This window comes from Carettochelys insculpta, chromosome 3 (genome assembly GCF_033958435.1).
Source record: "Carettochelys insculpta isolate YL-2023 chromosome 3, ASM3395843v1, whole genome shotgun sequence".
Classification (NCBI taxonomy): Eukaryota; Metazoa; Chordata; order Testudines; family Carettochelyidae; genus Carettochelys; species Carettochelys insculpta.
Genome location: NC_134139.1, coordinates 72,688,819 through 72,714,875, shown reverse-complemented (window position 1 = coordinate 72,714,875; position 26,057 = coordinate 72,688,819). Strand labels below are relative to the sequence as shown.

The 26,057-nt window shown below is 43.0% G+C and overlaps 1 protein-coding gene across 13 annotated transcripts in view; it reads left to right on the top strand.

Annotated features, from left to right (window-relative positions):
- RYR2 (ryanodine receptor 2) overlaps window positions 1-26,057 on the top strand; it is a 975,983-nt gene that overhangs the window by 861,442 nt on the left and 88,484 nt on the right. For all 13 annotated transcript variants that reach the window (XM_074990102.1, XM_074990110.1, XM_074990109.1 and 10 more), the window contains 3 exons: window positions 2,749-2,828; window positions 5,560-5,636; window positions 13,655-13,728. In XM_074990102.1, coding sequence (XP_074846203.1) covers window positions 2,749-2,828; window positions 5,560-5,636; window positions 13,655-13,728 — 231 coding nt within the window. The remainder of the gene's footprint in view (window positions 1-2,748; window positions 2,829-5,559; window positions 5,637-13,654; window positions 13,729-26,057) is intronic.

Here is a 26,057-nt window from a genome sequence, read left to right as displayed (position 1 = left end):
TGTCTGGTGGCCCGAAGGGAGGAAAGGGGCAACCCGCCGGATGAGTCTGCAGTCCTGGTGAAAGTAGGCTCTGAGTTAACACCAGCCCAGAAAAGGGAAGTCCTTGACATGATTGCCTGGAACCAGGATGTGTTCTCTGAAAAACCTGGCTGAACCTCAGAAGCAGTTCATGATATAATTGCAAATCCTGGGGCCCGTGTGACGATGAAACCTTACCGGGTTCCAGCTGCCAAAAGGAAGAAATCAAGGTGGAAGTGCAAAAGGTGCTGAAGATGAGCCTTATTGAGGAATCCAACAGCCAGTGGTCCAGCCCCATAGTTCTGGTACCAAAACCAGATGGCACCATGCGTTTTTTTAATGACTTCGGGAGACTGAATGAAATCTCCCAGTTTGATGCCTATCCCATACCATGTATCGATGAGTTGTTAGATGGCCTGGGCAATGCTCGGTACCTGACCACACTAGACTTAACCAAAGGCTACTGGCAGATCCCACTGGCTGAAGACGCCAAGGAGAAGATGGCATTCTCCACACCTGAGGAACTATTTCAATACACAGTTCTCCCATTTGCACTTCATGGGGCACCAGTCACCTTCTAACGCCTGATGGACAAACTGTTGTGACCCCACACCAGGTACGCGGCCGCCTACCTAGATGACGTAGTGATACATACCCTGGACTCGGAAGCCCACCTGGAACAGGTAGAGGCTGTCCTAGACACTTTTAGGCGAGTGGGCCTCACGGCAAATCCTTATAAGCGCGCTGTGGGGTTTGCTGAGGCCAAGTACCTCGGGTATGTTGTGGGGATGGGTGTAGTAAAGCCCCAGCTAAACAAGCTAGAGGCCATTCAACAGTGGCCTCAACCTAAATGGAAAAAGCAAGGGCTTTCCTGGGGGTTGTGGGGTATTGTCAATGGTTCATTCCCCACTTTGCTATGCGGGCCAGCCCCCTGAAAGACTTGGTGAAAGCTCAAGGCCCTGAACCAGTAAAACGGTCGGAGGCAGCCAAGGCTGCATTCAAGGATCTCCGAACTGCTCTGTAGTAATCCGGTGTTGATAGCCCCTGATTTCAGCAGCATGAGGTTGCTACCTTGTGGCAGGGGTGAAGACCCTGCCAGCGGCCTCTTGTTGTCATAGGGACCCTGGGCCGGAGTCCAGGGTAGAGGGTGGGTCTGGACTCCCCCCACCCTTCCCCAGAGTGTTACTCCATTGGAACAGGCACAGCCTGCAAGGGGACTGGATGTGTCCTCCCCATTCTGGACTTGCCTATCTCTGAGGCACAACAGAGAACTGCCAGGAAACGCAGGGACCCATGGGGCTGACAAGGGAATATGTCACCCTGTGCCCTGGATGCGTAATGACAAAATAAGGCTCCAGAATTATTAGGTTTATGTCTCTAGGCACTTAGCACCAGCTCTGATTTTTTTTTTTTGATCAAGCTCACCTGTGCCTGTTTATAATCTGTTCTTTTATCCCCTACCTCATTAATGTCTTTTCACTGTATGTTGCTAAATAGTATAACTTTAGGCTTCTATTCATAAAGCCCTTAGCATTGTTCATGGGGGATAGGAAGTGTTGCACTCCAGCTGCAAGCCTTGGACATGTGCAGAATTTAACTTGACTAAAGCTGCCCCATCAACTATGGAAGTCAAGCTATGTGTACAGTCATTCTCCATTTTTCTGCAATCATTTTTCTTTGTCATCTACCTTGCTCTGCTCTGCTTATACTCCACTATTACCTAAACGAATCTCTCTTTCATAAACAGAAGTAACCAACTTCCTCTAGGTACTATATTGAAAGTCTTCACTTTGGCTATGTCTACACTAGAGTTTGTAGACAAAGCTGGGTTTTTGTTGACAAAACTCATGGAGCATCTACACACAAAATGTGGCTTGTCAACAGAAACTGTCAAAAAAAAGTTTTATAGATGCTCTGGGGTGCCCTTTTGTTGACAGAGCAGGTCAAAATATGATCCACTTTCATGCATATACATGATATTGGTGACAGAAGTTTTGTTGGAACATCTCTTCTGACACTAACTTCTATAGAAAGATGCTTCTAGTGTAGACATAGTATTTATATTTAATCCTGGAGGAAGCGTTAAAGGTTTGTCTGTATGGGCATACAATAAGAAAACATTGTTAAAATGACAAGTCAGTTTTAAGTAGTGCATCCAATCTCAGAACCAGCTGCTCAAGTCATCCATTCTTTGATCAAAGTTCTGTATGTCTTTCCTTTTTTCTTTCCTCTGTCTATATTAATTTCGACATTATGTCTTCTTATATTCTAAGGGCTAGTCTACACTGAACATGCTACTTTGACACAACTGCACTACTACAGTGCATCTGGTGAAGGTACTCTTCCACTGGCATAGTTACTCCATCACCACAAGTGCTGGTAACTGTGTTATGAGAGAACCTTTCCTGATGACATAGCACTGACCATATTGGCATTTAGGTCAGTGTAACTTGCATGGACCATAGGAAGAGCTTTTTCACACCCCTGAGTGACATAAGTTACATCATATATAACAGTAACATAGATCTGCTCTAAGATATTGTGTTTAGTGAAGGAAGCATGCATATATCTATTTTACCTGAGAGATTGTTTAAGTGATCCTCTCCTGTAAACTTCTATGTGACTCACTCCATGCTTTGCATCTCCTAAAGCACAGTAAGTTACTAGAGTAGGTTTGTTTGTTTGTTTGTTTTCAATATGAACGTAAAATACTGGTTTGATATTTTTAAGGTGAGATGGGTCCCATGGTTGCATCTACCTTAAAGCTTGGGATTGCCATCTTAAATGGAGGAAATTCTACAGTTCAACAGGTAAAGTGTTTGAGCCTAACCATTCTATTCTAGCCAATCTATTTTTGTAGGTTCTTAACCAACACTCATCCATGTAGTATCTGAATGCATTCCAGTAAAACATTACGTGATGTGACTAACATTTGTCATGTGTTATTTTATCTGTCATCTATTTCCCAAAGGGGAGAAGTGTGTACTGGTGTTTTTTGTTTGGGTAAGATTTTTGTTTTGTTGTGTTTGCATTTTTAAATGTATATGTTTGTCTGTGTGGATGTGAAAGCAGGTAAGGTCAAAGAAATGCTAAAGGGAAAAGTGGTCACTGCACAGACAGGCCTTCAACCTCCTACATGAGCCTCTTTTGTCCTGCAGCACATGGAGGGCAGAGCCACACCTGGCAGTTTGGGAAGTCAGTTCCTTCCCCTGCATCTTATACTCCCTACCCAGGTGTGTGGTGAATCTGCTGTTTCTCTTCTGTCTCCTGAGTTTAGAGTGATACCAGAGCAAGAGGTATGAGAGACAGTAACTAAAGCAGCAGGAGGAAAGATGGAGGAAAAGGGGAATGGTGACTAAGGCAACTGTTCTTGATGATAGCTCAGAGCAACAGAGCAGAGGTTTTCACAGTTACTTGTGTAGGATTGGGTCTATCTGATTTTCACTGTAACAAGACATAGAGTAGATAAAAACATTCATATAAGTGCAAATTACCCCAGATGTGGCTCAGAGACATACATTTTTCACCAAAACCAGAAGCTGACCTTCTGGAAGATCCTGAAATTGATTGCCCTTAAGAAAGAGGCAACAGTACTTTGACAGGAAAGAAATGCTTTTGTGAGGGGTCTAGACTTCTACGATCTGCAGCTTCCCCCTCCCTTGATTGCATTGTGTGCTGTTGCACTGAAAGGCTTGAGTATTGCTAGCTCTCCCTCCTCTCGCCCCACCTCAACTCTGCAGCTTTCTCCGTTGTGCTGCTGACGAGAAGGGGGAAGACTTACTACAAAGCATGTTTGGCAGGATTAGCCTCATTGGTTACTTACTAGTAGCTGCCATTGAAACTGAAATAATATGATATTGAATCAAGGTCAAAATAATGATCTTATTCAAAATCTGCCTTTCTATATGTAGTGATAAGACTGACTGGAAATTCCTGTCAGTATGCATATAACTCCCCAAAATACACACTCTGACCAATTACCTTGTGATGTTATTGCTGCAAAAACAACTCCTGACTGTTAGTATTTTTTCAGACTGATGAGCTGTTGTGTCACACCTGCCCTGTAACCCTGGGTGCCTTATAATGCCTTGCTGTAGTAGCTCCTACCTGTGCCACTCACAAACAAGCTTCCAACATGCCAGTCACATCCTGAGTGTCTGTGTGTAACTGCAACCTGCCAGCCTCACTTGGATTTCACTCTGTCTCTCACCAGCCTTGTCTATATTTCAGGGTAACCCCAACTCCCCCCGAGTCTTACCATTTCTTACAGAAATTTATGTGCTGTACTGACCAGCCATCTCCTGGACAACACAAATGTTATCTATTGTCTGTGATTTATTAAGATAATATGTCCATTTATTTCAATTATTTTTTCAGAAACTTCAGTTTAAATACACTGGATTAGATAAAATAGTAAAACATGTTTATTAACTGCAAAGAGACATGAAGGGAATGCAAATAAAGAGGTGTAAAAAGCAAAGATGGTTATAAGAAAAATAAAGACAAAATGAAACTGGTGTCTAACTTTACAAAGTATGGTAAATTGAAAGCAAAGTTTTTCTTCTTACTTGCTCAGTTGTTTTACTGGCCAAATTTCTTAGGTCAGGACCCCTTCCTCTATTGTCTGCTTCTTTTGTCCTGTCTTGTGCAGTAAATTGATGAACAGAAAGAAAGAGAGGAGGGGAGTCCCTTGGAATATTTATTTCTGCTTTTTGTAGTGTCAGCCATCCTCTTGGAAAATATTTCCTGATGAGAGTCAGGAGAAAGAGTAAGGATATGTAAGGATATTTCTGGCTAGTTATCCCACTTGTTTGAACTACTGTGTTCTCCCTTCCTGCTTGATGCTCTCAATGCTGCTTAAATGTAAATTAAGCAGAACACACATCCTCTTGTTTGAGACGTATCTGTTTGCTCACCTGCATTTGGAACAAATGTAAATAACATACTATAAAAAAATCTTATAACTTCAGACAAAATGTTACTGCACACATTTTATCAGGACAGTAATAACGAGGAGATTATGAAATGCCAAATGATACTTTACAAGACATATCTTGTGCAAAGATCATTGCAATAGTGTGTAGGTTGTGTCACAGTCATTCAGTCTGAATTGTAACATTGCAATATTGTTCCCAATAGTTATTTTTTCATAGCTATAAATTATCTAAATTGTGATTGCCAAAACACAGAGAACTTTCCATATATTTTAAAAAGAAATAACAATTTCTCCTTCTTTCTTCCCTTCCAGCTTGCTAATGAACTAGAATAATCAATTAATTTTGCATTTAGTTCTGAATGTGATGAAGCTAGTGATTATTCCAATAATTCCTTTAAAAAGTGTCAAAATCTTGATGACCACCTCCTCTGGAAGGTTTGGTTGGTCATAAAATATCCATTTGACATGTGGTACTAAGACTTTTGCCAAGTAGTCTATCTAATTTATAAATGCCATCATAATTATTTCACAAGACTGACTGATTATCATAGAATATCAGACACTTAATTATTTAACATTTATACTATGTGGTTTGTTTGTTGTAGAAAATGCTCGACTACCTCAAGGATAAAAAAGATGTTGGCTTCTTTCAGAGTCTTGCTGGTCTTATGCAGTCATGTAGGTAAGAAAATATCAATCATAAAGTATCTATTATTTCATATCTAGATTGTTTCTTCAGAATTTGTAATTTCAGTAGAATATTGGAAGAATATCTGGGTGAGACAGAAAGGGTAAATATGCATGAAGAGAAAGACAGTGTGTGTGTGCGTGTGTGCGCGCGCGCGGGCATGCACACTATTTTTTTATTTCATATTCCCAGAGTACCAACAGTAATAATAGTAATTAATGCTTAAAGCACTATCTCAAAAGAATATGGGTTTTTATAAATAATAACTGAAAAAATTAAACCAATCTGCGCTATGTGCCCAGAGAACCAACAAGCTAAACAGCACTGGGGCCAAAAATAAAATAAAGTTCCAAAAAGATTTACAGGGAAGAGAAAAGGAAGCTAATCCTACATATAAATCTTGAAGATAGCCCCAGTGGGACCGTTTGGGGCTGTGTTTATCTCCAGTTTTGGGGAAAGATTGCTTAAACCATTGCCTCTGAATGGTTGTACCCCACTTCTGAGCATGACTAATTACATGGCTATTTATTTGGGAGGCTTGCATGACTTATTTTGGTGTACTCAATTCCTCTATCCTTATGACAAATAGTGCCTTATTTCCTGAGTTGTACTACTGATGTTTACAGGCTGTGAGAGCATTTGGAAGTGCCTGCTTCCCATTTTCCACTCAAGTTGGCAGTTAGGGATACAGGATTTGGGGATGTTTTATGCAAGGAGTACATGGTATTTGTGGCCTTTTCCACAAATTGGACTCCATCTGATCTGGGGGACTGGGGGAAATTTAAAGTGATGTTTATGATTTATAGATGACAGATAATTTGGGTATTGTCAACCTTAGTCACAACCTCTCTTCTCGCATGATAAGATGTTCTACCCAGGATAACAACCTGCAGAGTTAGTGGTAAAGCATTCTTAGTGAGGGGCCCTTGACTCTGGAATTCATCTACCCCCATCCTCCAGCAGAGCTCAAATTTGAATACCTCCAAGGAACTCTCAAAGTCATTTCAGCCAAGAATACCAAGGAGGCTTGTGTGTGGGGAGATAATATAATTTTGGAAGGTGGGGAAGGAATTAAATCCCTTGTTTTGGGGTGAACAGGGGGTCTTCCTATGGTTTATTTTTTGGGGGGTTTTTGGGTATTTTTGGTTTTTTTTGCAAGTTCCTATTTCTGAATGTGTTTTTAATAAGTATGCAGAGACTTTAACAATCTGCACCCCACAATCAACTTATGCCTCGATTACTCCACACAAGAGAGACATTTCCTGGACACTACAGTACATATCAAGGATGGCCTGATCAGTACCACACTGTACCAGAAACCCACTGATCGTTATACTTACCTACACGCTTCTAGCTTCCATCCTGCACACATAACTAGATACGTTGTTTACAGTCTAGCCCTTAGGTACAATTGCATTTGCTCTGATCCTACTGACAGAGACCGAAAACTACAAAATCTTTATCAAATATTCATAAACCTGAACTACCCACCAGGAGAAATAAAAAAAACCAAATCGACAGGGCCAGACGAATACCCAGAGACCAGCTACTCCAAGATAGGCCAAAAAAAGCCAAGAACAGAACACCACTGATCGTCACCTACAGTCCCCTACTCAAACCACTGCAACGAATTATTAAAGACCTACAACCTATCCTTAATCAGGATGCCACACTCCAGAAGGCCCTAGGTGACAGGCCTGTTCTCTCCTACAGACAACCTCCCAACCTTATGAGGATTCTCACCCATAGCCACAGTCTATACCACAGGAACACCGGTCCTGGAACTTTTCCTTGCAACAAAGCCCACTGCCAGCTTTGTCCACATATCTTTTCTGGAGATACCGTCACTGGCCCTAACCAGGTTATTCACAGAATCACGGGCACATTCTCACGTTCCTCAACTAACATCATATATACCATCATGTGCCAACAATGCCCAGATGCTTTGTATATTGGACAGACTTCAAACTCCCTTAGGCAAAGAGTAATGGGCACAAAACAGACATAAAAACACTCCTGATCCACAAACCTGTTAGCTGGCATTTTAATGGAGTGGTCCATTCTGTTAATGACTTGAGAGTTTGCGTGTTACTGAAGAAGAATTTTCACAGCACTCTTGAAAGAGAGACTGCTGAACTCTCTTTCATATTCAAATTTGACATGTTAACACGTGGTTTGAACCAGGATGGGAATTTTCTGAGTCACTACAGGGGCTCGTTTGCATACTTAGCTTAATCTAATTCTTGACTCTCCCCCCCCCCCCCCCCCGGTTCTGCCCCTCTACTTTCTGATTTGCTCACCGTGGTCATTTTTTTTCTTATTTGTCCACCTTGATTGCTGTTTTGGGTTCTTTGTGCCTTAAATATTGAGTCTGTTCAGGTGTGGCTATGGTCTGAAGAAGTGGGTGTTCCCATGAAAGCTCACCTAATACATTATTTTGTTAGTCTTTAAAGTGCTTCTTGACTGCTTTTTTTGTTTTGATAGTGGTTATGAAGTGTGTGAAAAATATACAGGACAATTTGAAAAATAAAAAATAAAATAAATAAAATATAATCTGTTCATCAGAAAGTTACAAGCTAGGACTGTCCCCACCTTTGTAGTGTTATCCAAAGAATAAAGTAGGCATTAAAATGAGATTCTCTGCAAAAAGATAGGTGAACCATCAATGATGTTTAGATTCATGGTTAATGGAGCCAGAGTAATTGCTTACCAGCATGGCTTATAAGAGAGGAGGTTGGCAAGAAGGGCACAGTGATCTAAACCCAGGGGAGGCGGGAGATGGATCCGTTATGGCACAAATTTTCTCTTCTCCAAACCTAGAAAATTCCATGGCACTTTTTGCATCTTGGGGGCAGTAATGGAACTGGTAAGTAGAATGTTTCCTTCAGGTCTCTACAGTTGGACAAGTAGAAATCCACTTGATGATAAATGCTTCCAAACCAGTGTAACTTGCATTATATTGTATTACTCGCATTGCATTTGGCTGTGTCTGGTTCGCAACAGATGATGGAGTATGGGTGCTAGTAGTAGCATAGCTCCTTCAAGGGTTTGCTTGCAATCAGGCAGGCTAAAGATGGTTTGCAAAACAGGCAGCTTCCTCCTAACCCATTGAAAAATATTTCATTTTATGTTATTTGAAATTTTTCATTTAAAGTGTTTAGATTTTTCCTGAAAAAATAGAAAACGAAATGTTTCCTTTCCATTCATACTGATTTTTCTTCCACCTTCCCCCAAGAGAAACAAAATGTAAAGTTAAGCTTCATTTCCCACCTATAATAATAAAAATTCAATAGAAAATGAAATTTTCTCCACACACAAAATAAATCTAATTTTTAAAGAAAAATAATAGTTCAGTTAAAAAAAAAACCACTAACGCTCTCTACCACTGTAGCACAGAGTTGTCCACCAAGACTACGTCTACACTAGCATGTTCTTTCGAAATACTTTTCAAAAGAAGCTGCTCATTTGAAGTTGTTGACAGAGTGTCTACACACAAAACATGTTCTTTCAAAAGTAATTTCAAAAGAACAAGACTCTCCTTTTGAAAACTCTTCACTCCCCTTTCAGGACAAGCCCCACCCCCCCCTTTTGAGAGCTTCTTTTGAAAGAAAACACTGTGAAAGAGCAGTCTTCCATGGTGCCAGCCAGCTAGTGTGTGGAGACACTCTGGCCAGTGTGAGCAGAGATCTATGCTCCCAGCATCTGGCCATGTCTTAAAGCTGCAGCCCGCTTTCAGCTTCACAGGCACAAGTGAGTCAGCAGCACATGAGGGTTCTGCTTTGTTGTGCTGTGCTGCCACTTGTTCTATCCTCCTGGCCAGGAGCCAGACACCCACCAGCTCACCCCACTGAGCCAGCAGGGGCTTCCCAGAAGGACATAAAGAAGAGGACCCCATGCTGATACATGGGTGAGGTGCGGGACCTCCTTGGCCTCGGGGGGAGGAGGAGGAGGTCCTCCTGCAGACAACCGGGGGGGTGTGATGCAACGCCATGGCATTTGCACATCTCTCAGCTGGCCTGACCACATGGGGGCATCCACAATGAACCCCTGTTGACGTGTGGTCAAAAGTAAAAGAATTACAGCAGGCCTATGTGAAGGCCAGAAATGTGGGCAGCTGCTCAGGGGGTCACCCACCACCTGTCTTCATTATGAGGACTTGGCCCAGCTCCTTGGGGCCAAGAAGGCAGCCCCCAACTACAGTGCAGGACACTGCAGTGCCTGAACAGAAGCCCAATAAAGAGGTGGAAGACCCGCCCAAAGCCTCTGGAATGACATCTCCCCAGGAGCCTGAGCATGGATCAGAGGAGGAAGGATCCAGTGAGGGTGCCCTAGTTATCACCATCCTGTCTAGCTCCTTGAGCCAGGCAACATCAACTAGGGCATTCCTTGAGTTCATGGAGGGACCCTCAGGTATGTACTGTGCATTTTGGGCACCCCAGGGTGGGGGAGAGGGAGCCCAGCTACACCACAGCCAGCATCAGGCTTGTGACGTGGCCATGGGCCACAGTCCAAACACACACCAGACAACCGTGGAGAAGGCAATGCATGGCACTGAGCGTCTGCTCCCATGGACAGCACCACAATCAGCTGCATGACTGGGTACCGGGAGGGAGGGGGAGCACACCTGCAGCACCAATGTGGGGACCTCTGGGCACCCGGGAACCCTAAAGGGACACTGGGGCAGTGGACTGGAGGGGCTGCCCAGGGTGGGTGCCAGGCACAGCCCTGGGGCCAATTTCACAGGACTGATGGATTGAACCCTGCCCCTTTTATCTCCACAGCTCTGCCATCCCAGTCATTGTGCAGGGGCTGGGGATCCCCATAACAGCAGTCACTGAGGAAGCTCTGGCACTCCCACCTCTCACACCTGCAACACTCTGTGGCACGAGGCCCATCTGGAGTCAACAAGGCTGCCCTGCAGGACCAAATGCTCTGTTGAGGGAATGGATGGAGATGGAGTGAGAGTCCTGGGGTGAGGTGGCAGGAGCCCTTTGTACCCTTACCTGGGCAGTGACTGACCACGTCTCTCTGCAGCCCCTGCCACAGAACCTCCCACAGCCCCCACTTCCCACCACACACCTACCACTCTGGCTCAACAAAGCCCCACTTTCCCGTAGTCCCAGCCATGGCCAGAATGGGTCATGGCCCATCACTCCAGTGGAGGAATTAGACCCTTAAATCCACCACCATTCCAGGAAACCATCATGTAAATACTTCCGCCCTGTATATAGTTATTTGTTGTGTTCCTGTTTGGTTTTTATAACACACAGTGGTTGGATGTAGTGAAAGAGTTTAACACCCCTTTAAATAGTTCTTTTTCCTAAACAGTTTTGGTTTTTATACAGTTGGGTTTTTTTCAAGAAACAGTGTTTTGCATTTTTAACACACCTGAAAATAGCTGCCCTATTCCACCCTGTATATAGTTCGTTTTTCTTTTTGTTTTATTATACAGTTTTGGTTTGTACAACAAAAAATGTTTAGATTTTCTTAAAAGAGTTTATTCTTTAACACCCTTGTGTCCCTTGTCAATGGTGGTGGGACGGTGAGATGTGGATGTGTGGTGGGGGTTGTGGCAGGGTTGCCTGGGAAAGGGTGGGTGTGCAGTGGGGGTCGTGGGAGGGAGTGCTTGGGGGAGAGTTTGTGTGTGGTGGGGGTTATTACAGGGGTTGCCTGGGGGATATTCTTTGGGACTTCCCAGCAAAGACCTCTCAGAGGGCCTCTGTCACCCACACCCCATCCCAGTGTGCCCTATGACACAGGGTATGGGGTGGCTGCTCATAGCCAGGGCCAGCCTCAGCAGCCCACCCCTGCACAAATGGCTCAGGGTTGCCCTCCACGACAGCATGAAGAACACAACATGCAGACTCCACCTGTGGCACATTCTGGAGGCTGACATCCAGCAGCATCCAGAGGCACTTAAAGTGCCCTTGCAGGAGCCTGAATGTGCACTCCACAGCATTGCATGCCCAGCTGAAGCATACATTAAAAAGCTCCTGGTTTGAGTCTATATGCCTAGTGTATGGCCGCATGAGCCATGGGTGCAGGGGATAGGCAGTGTCAGCCACCATGCAGGGGTACATGGTCACATACCCATCCCCAGCTGGGAGCTCACACAAGGGGATGTAGGTCCCCTCTTCCTTCCTGTGCCCAAGCCAAGAGTTCCAAAAAACCCAGGTATCATGAACTTGACCCAACCAGCCAACACACACATTCATGAAGTATCTCTTTGAGTCCATGAAGGCATGGAGCACCACAGAATGGTAGCCCTTCCTTTTGTTAAAGTTGCTTGCACTGTGGTCTGGGCCCTGGCTGGCAATGTGAGTCCCATCCAGCACACCAAAACAGTTGGAAACCCCCACACAGCGAATCCTGCGATGGCAGCATCAAGGTCCCTGACACAGACGACTCTCCTCAGGAGAATGGTGTTGATTGCCCTGATGACCTGCATGGGCTGGAGGGTGTAAGCGCTTGTGAGGGCGTGGTGTTGTGTTCCTAGTACCCCCATCCCCTACAGGGAATCCTCCCTCCCTTTGCCCAGGAGCCCCCTTCCTCCTTACGATCTCAGGTGTGATATCTGAGCATGCCTTCCCCCTTACCTTCATGAGTGCAGCCCCCACAGTCACCTTGCCCACGCCGAACTGGTGCCCCACAAACTGGTAGCTGTCCAGGATGGCCAGCTTCCATATCATGATGGTGACCTACTTCTCCAGGGAGAGCGCAGGCTCCATGTGGATGTCCTGGTGCTGGAGTGTGGGGGTGAGCCAGTGGCACAGCTCCAGGAAAGTCTGCTTTCTTATCCTGAAGTTCTGGAGCCAGCAGTTGTCATCCCACTCCCCCATCAGGAGCTGGTCCCACCACTCGGAGCTCATATGATAGTGCCACAGGCATCGGATCAGCTGGGGGAAGGAGGGCAGATGTCGCCCCATGAAGGCAGCCAGCAGGAGGACAGTTATGTGGGTGGCTGCCCACAGGCGCTGGAGGGTAGCAAGGAGTGCCATGCCCTGCAGGTGGATTACAGCCTCAAAGCATTCCCTGTCAGGGAGCTGCTGGGGATCCATGACAGTGTGAATGTTCTGGACCCTGCATCAGGTCTGCTCTGCTGTCTGTGGCAAGGCAGCACTCAGCATGTGCAGGGCCAGAGTTTTTGGGAGAGACCCTTTAAGGGATTATCTGTCTGTGGGCCACATAAGGGCTTGTCGGCCCTGTGACCCCCGTCTGCAGCATTTCCAAGCCTGGTCTTTCGAAAAAACAGCCAGTGATGTACACATGCTCTCTTCTGAGAGAGAGGGCTGATCATTCGAAAATGGGGATTGGAAGATCGAGCCATTCTTAGAGTGTAGATGCACTCTTTCAAAAGCCGATCTTTTGAAAACTAACTTTCGGAAGATTGCCTTTCAAAAGAACCTGCTAGTGTAGACGTAACACTGCTGTGCTGATGTCATCTGGATTTCCCAATGGATCAGAGTATTTCAGGCTGACCTTTAAACTTCCTAGTACACCAAAATAAATTGAATATGTAAAAATATGTTGGATGTTATGGTAATGTTGTTTCAATGACAGTCATATGGCACTACTGACCTGTTTTGGGGTGTACCCAACTACGTAATTTCCAACTGATAATGGGGAAATATGTATACATGCAAATAGTAATGTATTATTTTATGAAATGTGAGATATAGAAATAATATGCATATTGTTTCTTTTTCAGTCAATTATTATGAACTATATTCCCCTATCATTTACATAATAAATCCAGCACAATTTAATTGAATTAATGATTTTTTTTCTGTTATCCAACCATGCTTAGACCTAAATTTAGCCCATTGTTTAAAAGAATGGTTTGCCTGGCTTTAGTTTTATGTTTCAGTTATCTCCTAAACTCTAGTTTCTATCTTCCAGCTGAGAAGATGGAAAATATTTCTAAGTTTAATTCCATAATTTTAAAAATCAACAAGATAAAATATTGTATTTATCAAAGAATCTAAATGCTTTATTGCTTTTTTTCATTGCAGCGTTCTTGACCTAAATGCATTTGAACGCCAAAACAAAGCAGAGGGGCTTGGCATGGTGACAGAAGAGGGATCAGGTATTATTATCTTATGAAAATGACCGTTTATTTTTTACTGTTCTTCTTCAAAGCTGTAAAGATAAGGACCTTGTAAATCTGCACCAAGATGTTTAAGGGTGAAATTAAGATATTATTTTTAGATAGGTTATAATTTATCTAGCATACTTTAATATGGTATTAAAGAATAGATGATCATGAGAGAATATTTGAGAGTGAAATAATGTCTCAGAGGAACGCAGGATATCATTTTGAAGTAGCAAAGTCTTATCAGTAAATGTGAAAAGAGATTCTAGTCATAAACAGCAGTGGTCATCTCTAACAACTTGACATACCCGCCCAGTTTAAACATAAAATAAAGATAAGGGCCCCCAACTGATTTGCTAATTTGTTTCTGGTTGAATGAAAATAGACAATTTAGTAAACAATAAATTAAATATCGGAGGTCACAGGAACAGTAGCTGCTGTTTGAAAGATATTTATTGTGAAAGTTTCTATTTTATTAGTATTTCTGTGTCATTTGTCTTTGGGGGAAATATTCTGGTGCTTTATGCTTACTTATGATTTTGAACCAAATTGGATTTTCTACCTCCTGTGTTGTCAGTTCATTGCTAGTTTCTTTCTTCTGTCTCACAGTTTGTTTTATCATCCTACTAGTGTGGTTGTTTGGAACCATTAGATTTGTTTTTATGTGATTAGTAATGCTAGCAAAGTACATTTTCACTATTCCCTGTTACAGTCTTCATTCATAATATTTTTGTGTGTTTAAAACCTACAGCTAATTAATTTTTATTGTTAAAAACAAGGAAAAAAAGCTTGACTGCATATTCGTTGTATTTTGGGATTCATGATTCTTACCTACTTCTCTGCATATGTCTTTGGCTACTGTACCTATTGCTGTTCTACATGACATGTTTTGTGATTGTTTGAGTACGTGCATCATATTGTTTAATTTGACTGAATGCCTTTAAGTCAGTTCACACGTACTTTTCTAAAATTATTCTCTTCCATCAAAAATGTTCCCACATCTTAATAACTTAGGTCATATCCTTCTTGCTTGACTCATTTGAGTAATCTCTTTAAAGTCAATTTACAAGACTAACCTTTGTCCCCAGGACTCTGGAACAAGTATCCATGAAGTGCTGTCTGACTTACAAGGCATAGGCTGTCACAACCCTTGCTTTCGTGTTTCTCTGCAAATCATTCTCCAGAATGTTTGAACATTCTGGTCATAATTTTAGTTACTTTATACACTATTATTCATAATTTTGGCTCTTAAAATGGGCTTTTTGATATAGGATTATTTTTCTTTTAATCATCTGCTTAAGTTGTGATACATCACAAATTTTGCATGCCACGTAACCCTTTGCCAAATGCATAAGTGACTTCTGATATCAGCGTATTTTCATGCTTCCTCTTCTGAGGATTTTTAGCTTGTTTATTTGTATTTGATCTCTCTCAAGTGCTGAACTAATTCACCAAAACCAATACTGAGTGTGTTTTGTATCTGCTAAAAACAAATTCTCAACTTTTTTTCTTTTTTTCTCTGTTTTCTTTTCTTTGAACTAAATGTCCTGTCCTCCCTTCCTCAGTCATCACTCATGAGTGTGGTAATTATAACAAACAAGCTGCCTTTTAATTTTTCACTGTTGTTAGCTTTGTGTCAGCACTGTACAGCTCCTGAACACTATTAGGCTTTTTTTTCCTCCTATGAAGCTTTTAAACTAGTGAATTATTTTCTGTTATTATTATGATTGTGCAGTCCAAACTTTTCTGTTTTTATGCCAATGTTCCCCACTTTCTGTTGTTCCTCCCTTTCTCAGGATTTGCACAGTAACTGGCACACTAGATGTAAGAGCAGCAAGGTTTTTTTTTTTTTTGGTTGGTTGATTGTGTTTTCTGGTGGGCCCAGTATTTGCAATTGTTGGATGTTTACAAAAAGTATATATCTGTATATGCAAACCTTTGTGCTGTACTCCTCCTGCAATATTTTTGTTGTGTATTTAATTTGGTTTTATCACTGCATTGATTGGTGCAATCACAGGAAATCAGTGGTGGATCCAGAAAGGGCTGGAGGCTGGAATATAAAGGAGATGTTGGTGGCCATTGGCTAGGTTTACACTATGCAGTCAGAATATATTTTCTACTACAGTTCTTGCCAAAATAGCCAGTAGTTCAAAAAAATATGTCTGCTGTTTCTTCTCAGAGTTCCAGCAGCATGTTACTAATTATTTCCACTTTCCTGATTGCTTTCATAGAACAGAAAATATGTATATCCAATCAAGGAAGAGGTTAGCAATCCGTTTTCCCTTTAATTTTTTCCATCCATAGTCTGAATAAATTTTGTTATGTACACCAAGGTTTGTGCAGATGTGTACCACCAGGAGAAAAACATGTTGCTGGCTGTGGAAGTTGTGGGTTCTCTGCTTATAAGCTGGGAAGCACTTGAATCTCTTTTGGGTGGCTGCTGAAGTGCTCAGCTCACAGGGAACACTGATAATAATTAATTTGCAACTGAGCATGTGCACTTTAATTCACTTTATAGGAGTTTTAGGTTGCCCAATGCCATTGATATTAATGTTTGACAGCATTACGAAAGCCCAGACAGTGTGTCTGGAAGAAAAATGTCAACGATTGCTAGACATTGTAGCAGTCCTACGAATGCCCATCTAAAAGGTCATTCCAAGAGAGTGCCAAAGTTCAGAATGACTGACCCAAGGATTTTCCATTCTCTTTTATAGGATATATACTTTCTTATTCCAAGATTCAGGAGCATGTGTTTGACTGATAGGGGAAACAGAGTATACAGTGTAAGCTGTTCCTTACTACTTCTACGTTTGATACAGAAATTTATCAGTGAGTTGTTAGCTTGTTAATAATGGCTATTAACCTCAATCAGTTTTCACTCATCAGTTTTAAAAACTCCTGTTGACTTAAATGGAAATAGGATTTGTAATAGCGGTGCTCTAGAAAACTCAATTTCTTTTCCCATCTCCACATTGGGATTAAGCAGAATATCCTGCAGTGAGTCAAGGCCATTGTAAGGTTTATTTCCTTTTCCAACTTGTGTCTATGCAATCCCCGTATAAGCTCCTTGTCCCGATTCCCCTTTCAGTCATACCACTTTCCTTACAAAATCCTGGAACCCCCACTGGTAAAAACACTGATGATTCTTCATCAAATGTGTTTCTTTCTTGTTTTTGTGATGTATTTAATGTTGTATCTTCAGTATGTGTATTTGTTTTGTTTGTCATGTTTGCTTTACAGAAAAAGAGGTTCAAAACCAAAGTTGCACAAATATTCATTATCCTATCTGAACGGTTTCCATTTTTCATCTAACACTCTCAGCCTGTGCTGTCTTGCCATGAGCATGAGAACCTTGAAAGTGCAATTTTTCTCTCCATCCAAAGCTGTTGCTTTACTTGACAGGAAATGGAAAGTGCTTAAGTTGTTTTATCTACACTTGCATCACATTGCTATTGTTGGGCACAATTTCTAGTACAGGAATCTTTTTTTAACAAGACTTCCCACAGATACTTAGATATATTAGAAGCCTACTATTGGAAGAAGCCTCAGGAGGTCAATGAGTCTGACCCCCTGCTGAAAGCAAGACCAATCCCAATTATTCTGGAGTCAGAATGATTTTTCCTAAATTAGTTTTACAATTAGCTGCTGAAGCAACTTCTATATAAATCACTTGCCATTTGAAGCACATACCTTCCTATAAGACAAACATGGTTTGAATAAAATCATTACTGTTTTATGAGATGTATGGGTAACTAGAAGTAAGTTATTGTGCAGCAGAGAAAAGAGAATTTGGGTCAGGCTACTGGAGTTCTGTTTTAGCCAAAAACAATATCCTTGTTATAAGAGTCATTTAAAAATCTTTTAGATATGTTAGACACCTTTCATTTTAAAACTTTAAACTGCTTTACAAACAAGCCTCACAAACCCCATAAGATACGTAGCCATAAGTAGGCCCATTTTATAGAGGGATAAATAAAACAATGAAATTATTTGATTTCACCAAGATGACATAGCAAGTCAGGCAGTTAAACTGGAAAATTAATCCAGAAGTTCTGTCTTCCACTCTCTTTCTTGAACCATTAGACTCTTCAAATGTCCTGTTCAGAGTTTTATTAGAAGGTTGCTGCGTAGTCTGCTTAAAAACACAGACTTACTACAATTATCTGAGATTGATTTTAGGCGTTAATATTTATATTGTCCATTTAATGCAATCTCTGCAATATAATAAATACTAATATGTTGGAAAAATTATTAAGATTTAGAAAAACGTATTTACTAATAGATTTTCAGACTCATTTTTCATTTACATTAAGCTTTGGTGACTGTTGCCCTTTTGTCAAAAACTACTATAATTATATTTGACTGATCTCACTTGAGAGATGTTTTTGGAATACTGCTATGGAATTTAAAATTACAAAAGGTAGCAATATTTTATTTCTCAAGACTGACACTATTTGTTATGTGCTACAATGTCACCTTTGGTTCAAGGCTAGCTAATTTTTTGTCTCCAGAAGAGATGCAAATTCCCACAGCAACATTTATAAAGGTATGACAAACAGTAGTCAAGGGCTTCAGAGGTGAAACTTGGGCTGAGTCTACACTATGAGATAAATTTAATTTTTAATAAATTTGAATACTTAACCTGAATATTATGAATTCAAATCAAGTGTCTACAAACCTTCTTGAAATTCAATCCACCTTTTCTCCATGTTGAGTCTCCGCATCCCCATTGCCCCATGCAAATTCAATAGCATGAGCACTGCATTGTGGGTACCTATCCCACAGTGCCTTAGCCCTGGTTGCTTGTGGGTGTTTCATGTTTGACTCCCAGAATTCAGAGCACCATTAACTGCATGAAAAACAAACTGCAGATCACGCCATTTCCTGCTGTGGTATTCCAGCACGAGCACAGATCCCCAAATGCTCCAACTCATAGCACACGTCGTTTCAGCAACCACACTGGCTGTCGCGCAATTTTGCCTTCAATTACAAAGCTCAGAGATAGTTCGTTATCACAGTAGTGCTGCTGCTGCTGCTGACGATGATGATGATGACAACAATGTTTTGAAAGAGCAAGTCTCCCAACTGCAGTCCAAGAACTCACAGCTGCTGGCTGCCCTGCATGCATTGCTGACAGTGGAGCGGTGGTTTTGGACTCGTGAGATCAGCACCCACTGGTGGGATCACATCATTTTGGAGTCATAGGACGATGAGCAGTGAGAGCAGAACTTTCACTTGCGCAAGTCCACTTTTGTGGAACTTTATGGTGTGCTGGTGCCCACCGTGAAGCGCAGCAACACAAAAATATGGCCAGCTTTAACAATTCAGAAGCAAGTGGCAATCCAACTGTGGAAGTCTGCAACATTCGACTGTTACTGGTCAGTGGCAAATCAGTTTGGCATGGGCAGATCTACAGTGGGGTGCATGGTGATGGAGGTGGCCCATGCAATCTGTTGGCATCTGCTCAGGAAGACCATGACCCTGGGAGATGTACAGGCCATAGTGGATGGCTTTGCTGCCCAGGGGTTTCCTAAGTGCATTGGGGCAATAGATGGCACGTACATCCCCATCATGGCCCTGGCCCACCGGGCCTCTGAGCATGTAAATCAAAAGGGGCACTTCTCCAGGGTGTTGCAGGGGTTGGTAGATCAAAAAGGTAATTTTACTGACAGTATTGGCTGGTCAGGGAGGGTTCATGACACTCACATCTTCCGATATTCTGAACTGTGAAGAAAGCTCCTGGATGGGACTTTTTTCCCCAATTGGAAAAGCAAAATTGGTGACATGGAGATGTTTGTTGTTATGTTTGGTGACCCTGCTTACCCTCTGCTCCCTTGCCTTATGAAGCCCTACACAGGAGCCCTGGACCCCAGTAAGCAAAACTTCAATCACAGACTCAGCAGGTGCAGAATGGTGGTTGAATGCACCTTTGGCCATTTAAAAGTGAGGTTCAGATGTTTAATGACACGTTTGGACCTTTCTGAAGGTGATGTCCCCACTGTGACTACAGTGTGCACTATTTTGTGCAACATTTGTGAGTGCAGGTGGAAGACTTTCCCATCAATCTGGAATTCCAAAGCAGAGGCCATAGCTAGGGCTTACTCACAGCTGCCTACATGACCGTCTAGCAGTAGCCACACTGAGGCAGCTGCAAAAAGGGATGCTTTAAAACATAGCTTCATGAATGATCTGTAATGCATGTGCTACCCGTGTTTTTCTGTAACATAATGCCAATAAATCATACTGTTTGTTCATGAATGAATGCTTTTACTTGGTGGGAGGTGTTAAGTTGCAGTAAGTAGAATGCCTGTGGTGGGCCCAGCCTCCCCCAACCCACCCAGTTCCCTCAGCTGCACATCCACTGCAGACCAAGGAGTACCAGTGGGCAGCTGCACCTGCACAGTTCTCTCAGCCATGCCTCTGCTGTAGATCAGGGAGTATCAGTGGGCAGCTGTTCCTTCAGCCCTCCTCCAACCCACCCAGTTCCCTCAGCTGCACATCTCTCAGCTGTGCATCTGCTCCACCCCAACCTGCCTGCTTTGATTTGTGTTTCCCCCCAACTTGTGCACATCACGAAATCACACCAAGCTCAAAGGAATGATTTTATTTTGGGGAGAGGAGAAGTGTAAGTTGCAGTGAAAAGAAACCATCTCAAGGGTAATTGAATAGCCTTTTGCAGTGGCCCTTGGGTATGAAGCAGCAAGCTATCCTTGTCCTTCCTCCGTGCATGTGGGGACCACAACAACCGGGGGGGGCGGGTGCGTGACATCTCAGGGGACTCTGGCCAGCCTGTATCGGCGACTGCACTGCTGGGTTGGGAGTCCCTCTGCAGCTGGGAGCACAGGACCTCCGTTGGCTCTGTAACTGCTGTTATCAGCTTTACGGCAGCCTCACTCTGCTTTTCCACGTGCTGCTGCTGGAGGTCAAGCATCCTCTGGTTAAACTCTGCTTGACTGTGATACCACTCAGCTGTACTATGACACCACTGAGCAGCATCCTTTGTCAGCTTGGTGTGCTCTGTCTCAGTCTTTTCCATGTGGTGCAAGATAAGATCCCGTTTGCATTTCTTTTGTCTTCGGTTCTTCTCTCCTATGCTGGGCATTGGCTGTGGAAAATGAAGGTCAGAATTAAGATACAATTTACATAATGTGCTTTGACATGCAATGAATGTGTCTGTGTATGTACGATCAGGGAAAGTTAACTTTCTGAAGGATGCTCATGGCTTATTATGGATGGGACAGTATGCATGCATTTCACAATACATCACTTGCCATCACTTATCCAGCACTTTTCTTTGTGGACATGATCAGCTATAAGCAATTGTCCACTTTTCAGGGGAAGGGGAGGTCTGCAAAGCAGGGGAAGCCACCAAGTGTCCTGGCCAGGTGTCCTGGGGGTGTCCTATGGCAAGTGAAAAAATTCTGGGCTGTTCCTGGATCAGTCCTCCCCAGTGATCAAGCCACATGGAGGGGATGGTGGGGAAGGGTTTTATTACAGCTGCATGGATGTCTGCGTGGGGGGGGCGTTAATGTACAATGAAAGAAATGTAAAGAAAAATAAAATAAATAATCCAAAGAAAGGCTGGATATAAAGGGACATGGGAAGGGAAATGCCCAGCAGTTCACTGCAGCTGTGTAACACTTGGGAGTCCTAAAAAAATGAAAAGACATGCTGGTTGGAAAGGGACATGGGAAGGGAAATGCCCAGCAGAGCCCGGCATCTGCAGGGCATGGGGGAGTGCCAAAAAATGAAAAGAAGTGCTGATTGGAAAGGATCATGGGGGAGGGGGAGGGAGGCCCACTGAGCCTGCAAACCACATTGGCTACGTCTACACATGCCCCAAACTTCGAAATGGCCACGCAAATGGCCATTTCGAAGTTTACTAATGAAGCGCTGAAATGCATATTCAGCGCTTCATTAGCATGCGGGCGGCAGCGGCGCTTCGAAATTGACGCGCCTTGCCACCGTGCGGCGCGTCCAGACGGGGCTCCTTTTTGAAAGGGCCCCGCCTACTTCGAAGTCCCCTTATTCCCATGAGCTCATGGGAATAAGGGGACTTTGAAGTAGGTGGCGTCCTTTCGAAAAGGAGCCTCGTCTGGACGCGCCGCGCGGTGGCAAGGCGCGTCAATTTCGAAGCGCCGCTGCCGCCCGCATGCTAATGAAGCGCTGAAAATGCATTTCAGCGCTTCATTAGTAAACTTCGAAATGGCCATTTGCGTGGCCATTTCAAAGTTTGGGGCACGTGTAGACACGGCCATTGAGGGTTGGGGAATGGAGCACCTGCTGGCTGATGCAGGCAAATGTGAAGGGGCAGGAAGCATGTTAAAAATTAAAAAGCAGATGCAAATTCCTGTGCTTCTGCAGATTGCCAAAGAAGAGATCACCCTCCTGAAACTAACAGACATGGAGAAAGAACAGCTACTCCTGCTGAGTGTCCAAAAGCCTGGAAGATTTGCTAAAATGCTGTGTGGTGCCATGACACCAGATCATTATAGTGTTGCCTGGTGTGGCAAGGTGTGCTACCGTGGAAGCCACAACAAGGCAGGCCTGCCCAAGAACCTAGTGAAGAGTGTGTCTGGATGAGATCTTCAAGGAGCTCTCCATCCCTAGAAACATTAACACTCTATTCAGAGGGGCACAGAACCATAACTAGCAAACCTGTACCCAAACACAACCCTACAGCTATACCCACCCCCAACCTGCTTCTAGTATGAAGAAGCACTTGCTCCAGCGGGCTCAGTGACCAGCATGGAAGGCAATGTTGTGGAGGGGACTGGTTCCAGGTCTATGGTGAAGAGCTCTGGGCTGTCTGGCACAACTTCCTCTGTCCTCTGCTCATTACCCACTTCCTCCTCTCCGACACCCTCTTCCTCTGGACCACCCAGCTCCTCCAGGCTCACCCCAAACTCCATACCTGTGTCACCGTAAGTGTCATAATTCAGACTAGGCTCCATGGTGGGGTTGCTCCCTATAAGCATGTGCAACTGTTGATAATAGCAGCAGGTCCGTTGAGCCGCCCCAACCACTGGTAGGCTTCCCTGACTTTTTCATAGGCCTGCTGGAGTTCTTTCACCTTCACCCAGCATTGCATATAGTCCCAAGAGTGACCTTGAGTGGTCATCTCTTGTGACATTTGCTCATCGATTGTCACATTTCTCTTGGCCACCCGAAGTCTCTTCACCACCAGTTGGTCTCTCCAAATGGCAGTAAAATCCAGAGTATCCTGGTGGGTCCAGGCTGGGGCTTTCTTGCAAGCCTGAGAATTGCTAGTCAGATGGCTACCCTGAGTGCTCATGATTGCAATAGAGGGCTACTGATAATTGTTACTGATGCCGTGGAATGGCTACCGATGTGGTGCGATGTGATGGGCAAAGGAATTTTTTCATGATGGTCGCCCTTTAAATTTGCAGGCCTGGGCTGCTGTATTCCAATTCAAATTCTTATTCAAATTCAAATTCAATCCAAACTTTGCTGGCTTCCTTTGACCTTCTTCCTGCACACATGGATGTGCAGCACACAACAAAAAGGCCATAGATGGAGAGTCACCATCTTTGTGGGATATACACGGGACACTTCTGGAGGTTAATAAATTTGAGTTAAGGACATGGCATTCCACACTAGCCTTGAGTCAATATTTTAAATTCAAATTTGATGCTATGCCAGTCCTGTAATATTGATATTTTGTAATTGAGATTATGGCTCAATAACTCGAGATAATAGTATTAACTGTGAAGACAATCACATTTATCTGTGAAGACAATCACATCTATCCAAAGCCTTGAAATTCTATTTTATCTTGTAATGTAGACGCAGCCTTGGTGTGCTAGCATTCTGTTATAGACTCATACCAACTGTTACTTTTAGAACAGTGTTCTGTATGAACATAAGAATGGTTAAGCAGGGTCAGACCAATGGTCTTTCTAGCCCAGAATTCTGTCTTCCCACAGTGGCCAATGCCAGATTGTTCAGACACAATGAACAGAATAGGTGATCATGAAGTGATTCATCCCATGTCACCTTTAGATTCAGGAAAACAGAGGCTAGGAACACTTCAGAGCATGGTTCACATCGCTGTCCATTCTGGCTAACAGCCATTGGTGGCGCTGTTATCTATGAACTGACATAATGCCTTTTTTTTTTAATCCTGTTATAGGTTTGACCTTCACAGAATTTTCTGGCAAAGATTTCCATACATTGATGTCACTGTGTGAAAAAATACTTTATTTTCTTTGTTTTAAACCTGCAGCCTATTAGTTTCATTTGATGGCCCCTAGTTCTTGTGTTATGAGAGTAAATAACTTCTTATTTATTTTCTGCACACCAATCATGATTTCATAGGCCTCTATTGTATTCCCCTTTGTTGTCTTGCTTCCAAGCTAAAATGTCCCAGGGTTGTTAATTTCTCTTAGCACTGAAGCTGCTTCATACTCGTAATAATTTTTGTTGTCCTTTTCTGAACCTTTACCAATTCTACTTTATCTTTTTTGAGATGGGTGATCATATTTATATTGAGGCAATGTGATAATTTACGTATTGTTATATATCCCTTTCCTAAAGATTCCCAATACTATTAGCTAGTTTCAAGTGAAAGTGTGGTAGTTGTGCATTGCTCAGTGGGGCCGTGTCTACACATGCCCCAAACTTCGAAATGGCCACGCAAATGGCCATTTCGAAGTTTACTAATGAAGCGCTGAAATGCATATTCAGCGCTTCATTAGCATGCGGGCGGCCGCGGCACTTCGAAATTGACGCGCCTCGCCGCCGCGTGTCTCATCCAGACGAGGCTCCTTTTCGAAAGGATGCCGCCTACTTTGAAGTCCCCTTATTCCCATGAGCTGATGGGAATAAGGGGACTTTGAAGTAGGCGGCGTCCTTTCGAAAAGGAGCCCCGTCTGGACGAGACGCGCGGCGGCGAGGCGCGTCAATTTCGAAGTGCCGCGGCCGCCCGCATGCTAATGAAGCGCTGAATGTGCATTTCAGCGCTTCATTAGTAAACTTCAAAATGTCCATTTGCGTGGCCATTTCGAAGTTTGGGGCACGCGCAGACGTAGCCTGGGTGTGGAGGTGCAGGGGATGGGAAGGCAGCATTCTTTATCTGGCTTGAGATCTTGAATGGTCTGTTTCCCATCATATTCATTGTCATTGTGGGGCAATAAAGAGACAATGACAGACATGTGGCATTAGTAACTCAACCAGACAATTCCTGAATCTTTTAGTGCACGTAAACTAACTGGTATTACTATGCTGTTTGACAATTGTGCATTCACCAAAACTGGGCCTTTACGCCTTTTAGAATGGTAAATATTTTTAATATATAATGTCCCACAAACCTGTTTAAATATTTATAGCAGTGGGGATTTCAAAATGGGGGATAAGAAAGAATTAATGTCCCAAGAGTCAAAACCTTTCAAGGAGATACATATGGCTTATTACATTCAATCTTATTTTTATCTTACTGCAGATGTTGTTTCTGTTGTTTACATCACAGAATCAGACTCGCAACTATGCAAATTGCAGGCATAAAGTCATTCATGTGTATAATCATTCCATTCATGTGCAACATGGGCAGTGGCAGCATTTTAATAAAATAGTTACATGTTTAAGCAAATGTACATGTCACACCAATTGAAGCTAACCTGAGCTATGTAATAGTTAAGTAATGCTATATGCAGCGCATGTATTTGTAAGTACACTATAGGGTGTGTCTACACTAGGCTCTAATTTTGACATTAACTTCAAATTTAGGCACTGCATCAAAGTAGCTAGCAGAGTGTCTACACACATGTTCCCTTTCTTCGAAGTTAACTTCAAAGTTAACTTAGGGAGCCCAACTTCGAAGTCCTTACTCCATTCCCGGGAATGGAGTAGTGCCCTGCTTGAGGTAGGGTGTGTGTGTATGTGTAGACTCTCAACTTTAAAGTTGCTTACTTTGAAGTGGTACTTTGAAGTAAGCAACTCTGAAGTTATTTTTGTAGTGTAGACACAGCCTATATGTATGTAGATGTTTGTGTGTGCAGGCATGAATTTGTGTATGTGACATCAAAGATGTCTTGCTTAGATTTTATGCAAAGAAATGGATCAGAATTCCAAACATGTAACTTGAAGTCTCCAAAGAGACATCTCCCTTTAGTCATTAAACAGTGTTTGTATCCTGAAAAAAAATCTAACTTCCCACAATGCTAATGCTACTAGTGATTGTTTCCAAATCAGTGGTCTATTTTTTAATGCCAAGGATTTGTTGTTATAATAAAGATTCAGATATTTTATTGGTCAGAAGAATTTAAGTTCTCTGTAATCAGCACAGGCACACTGCTCAAACCTGC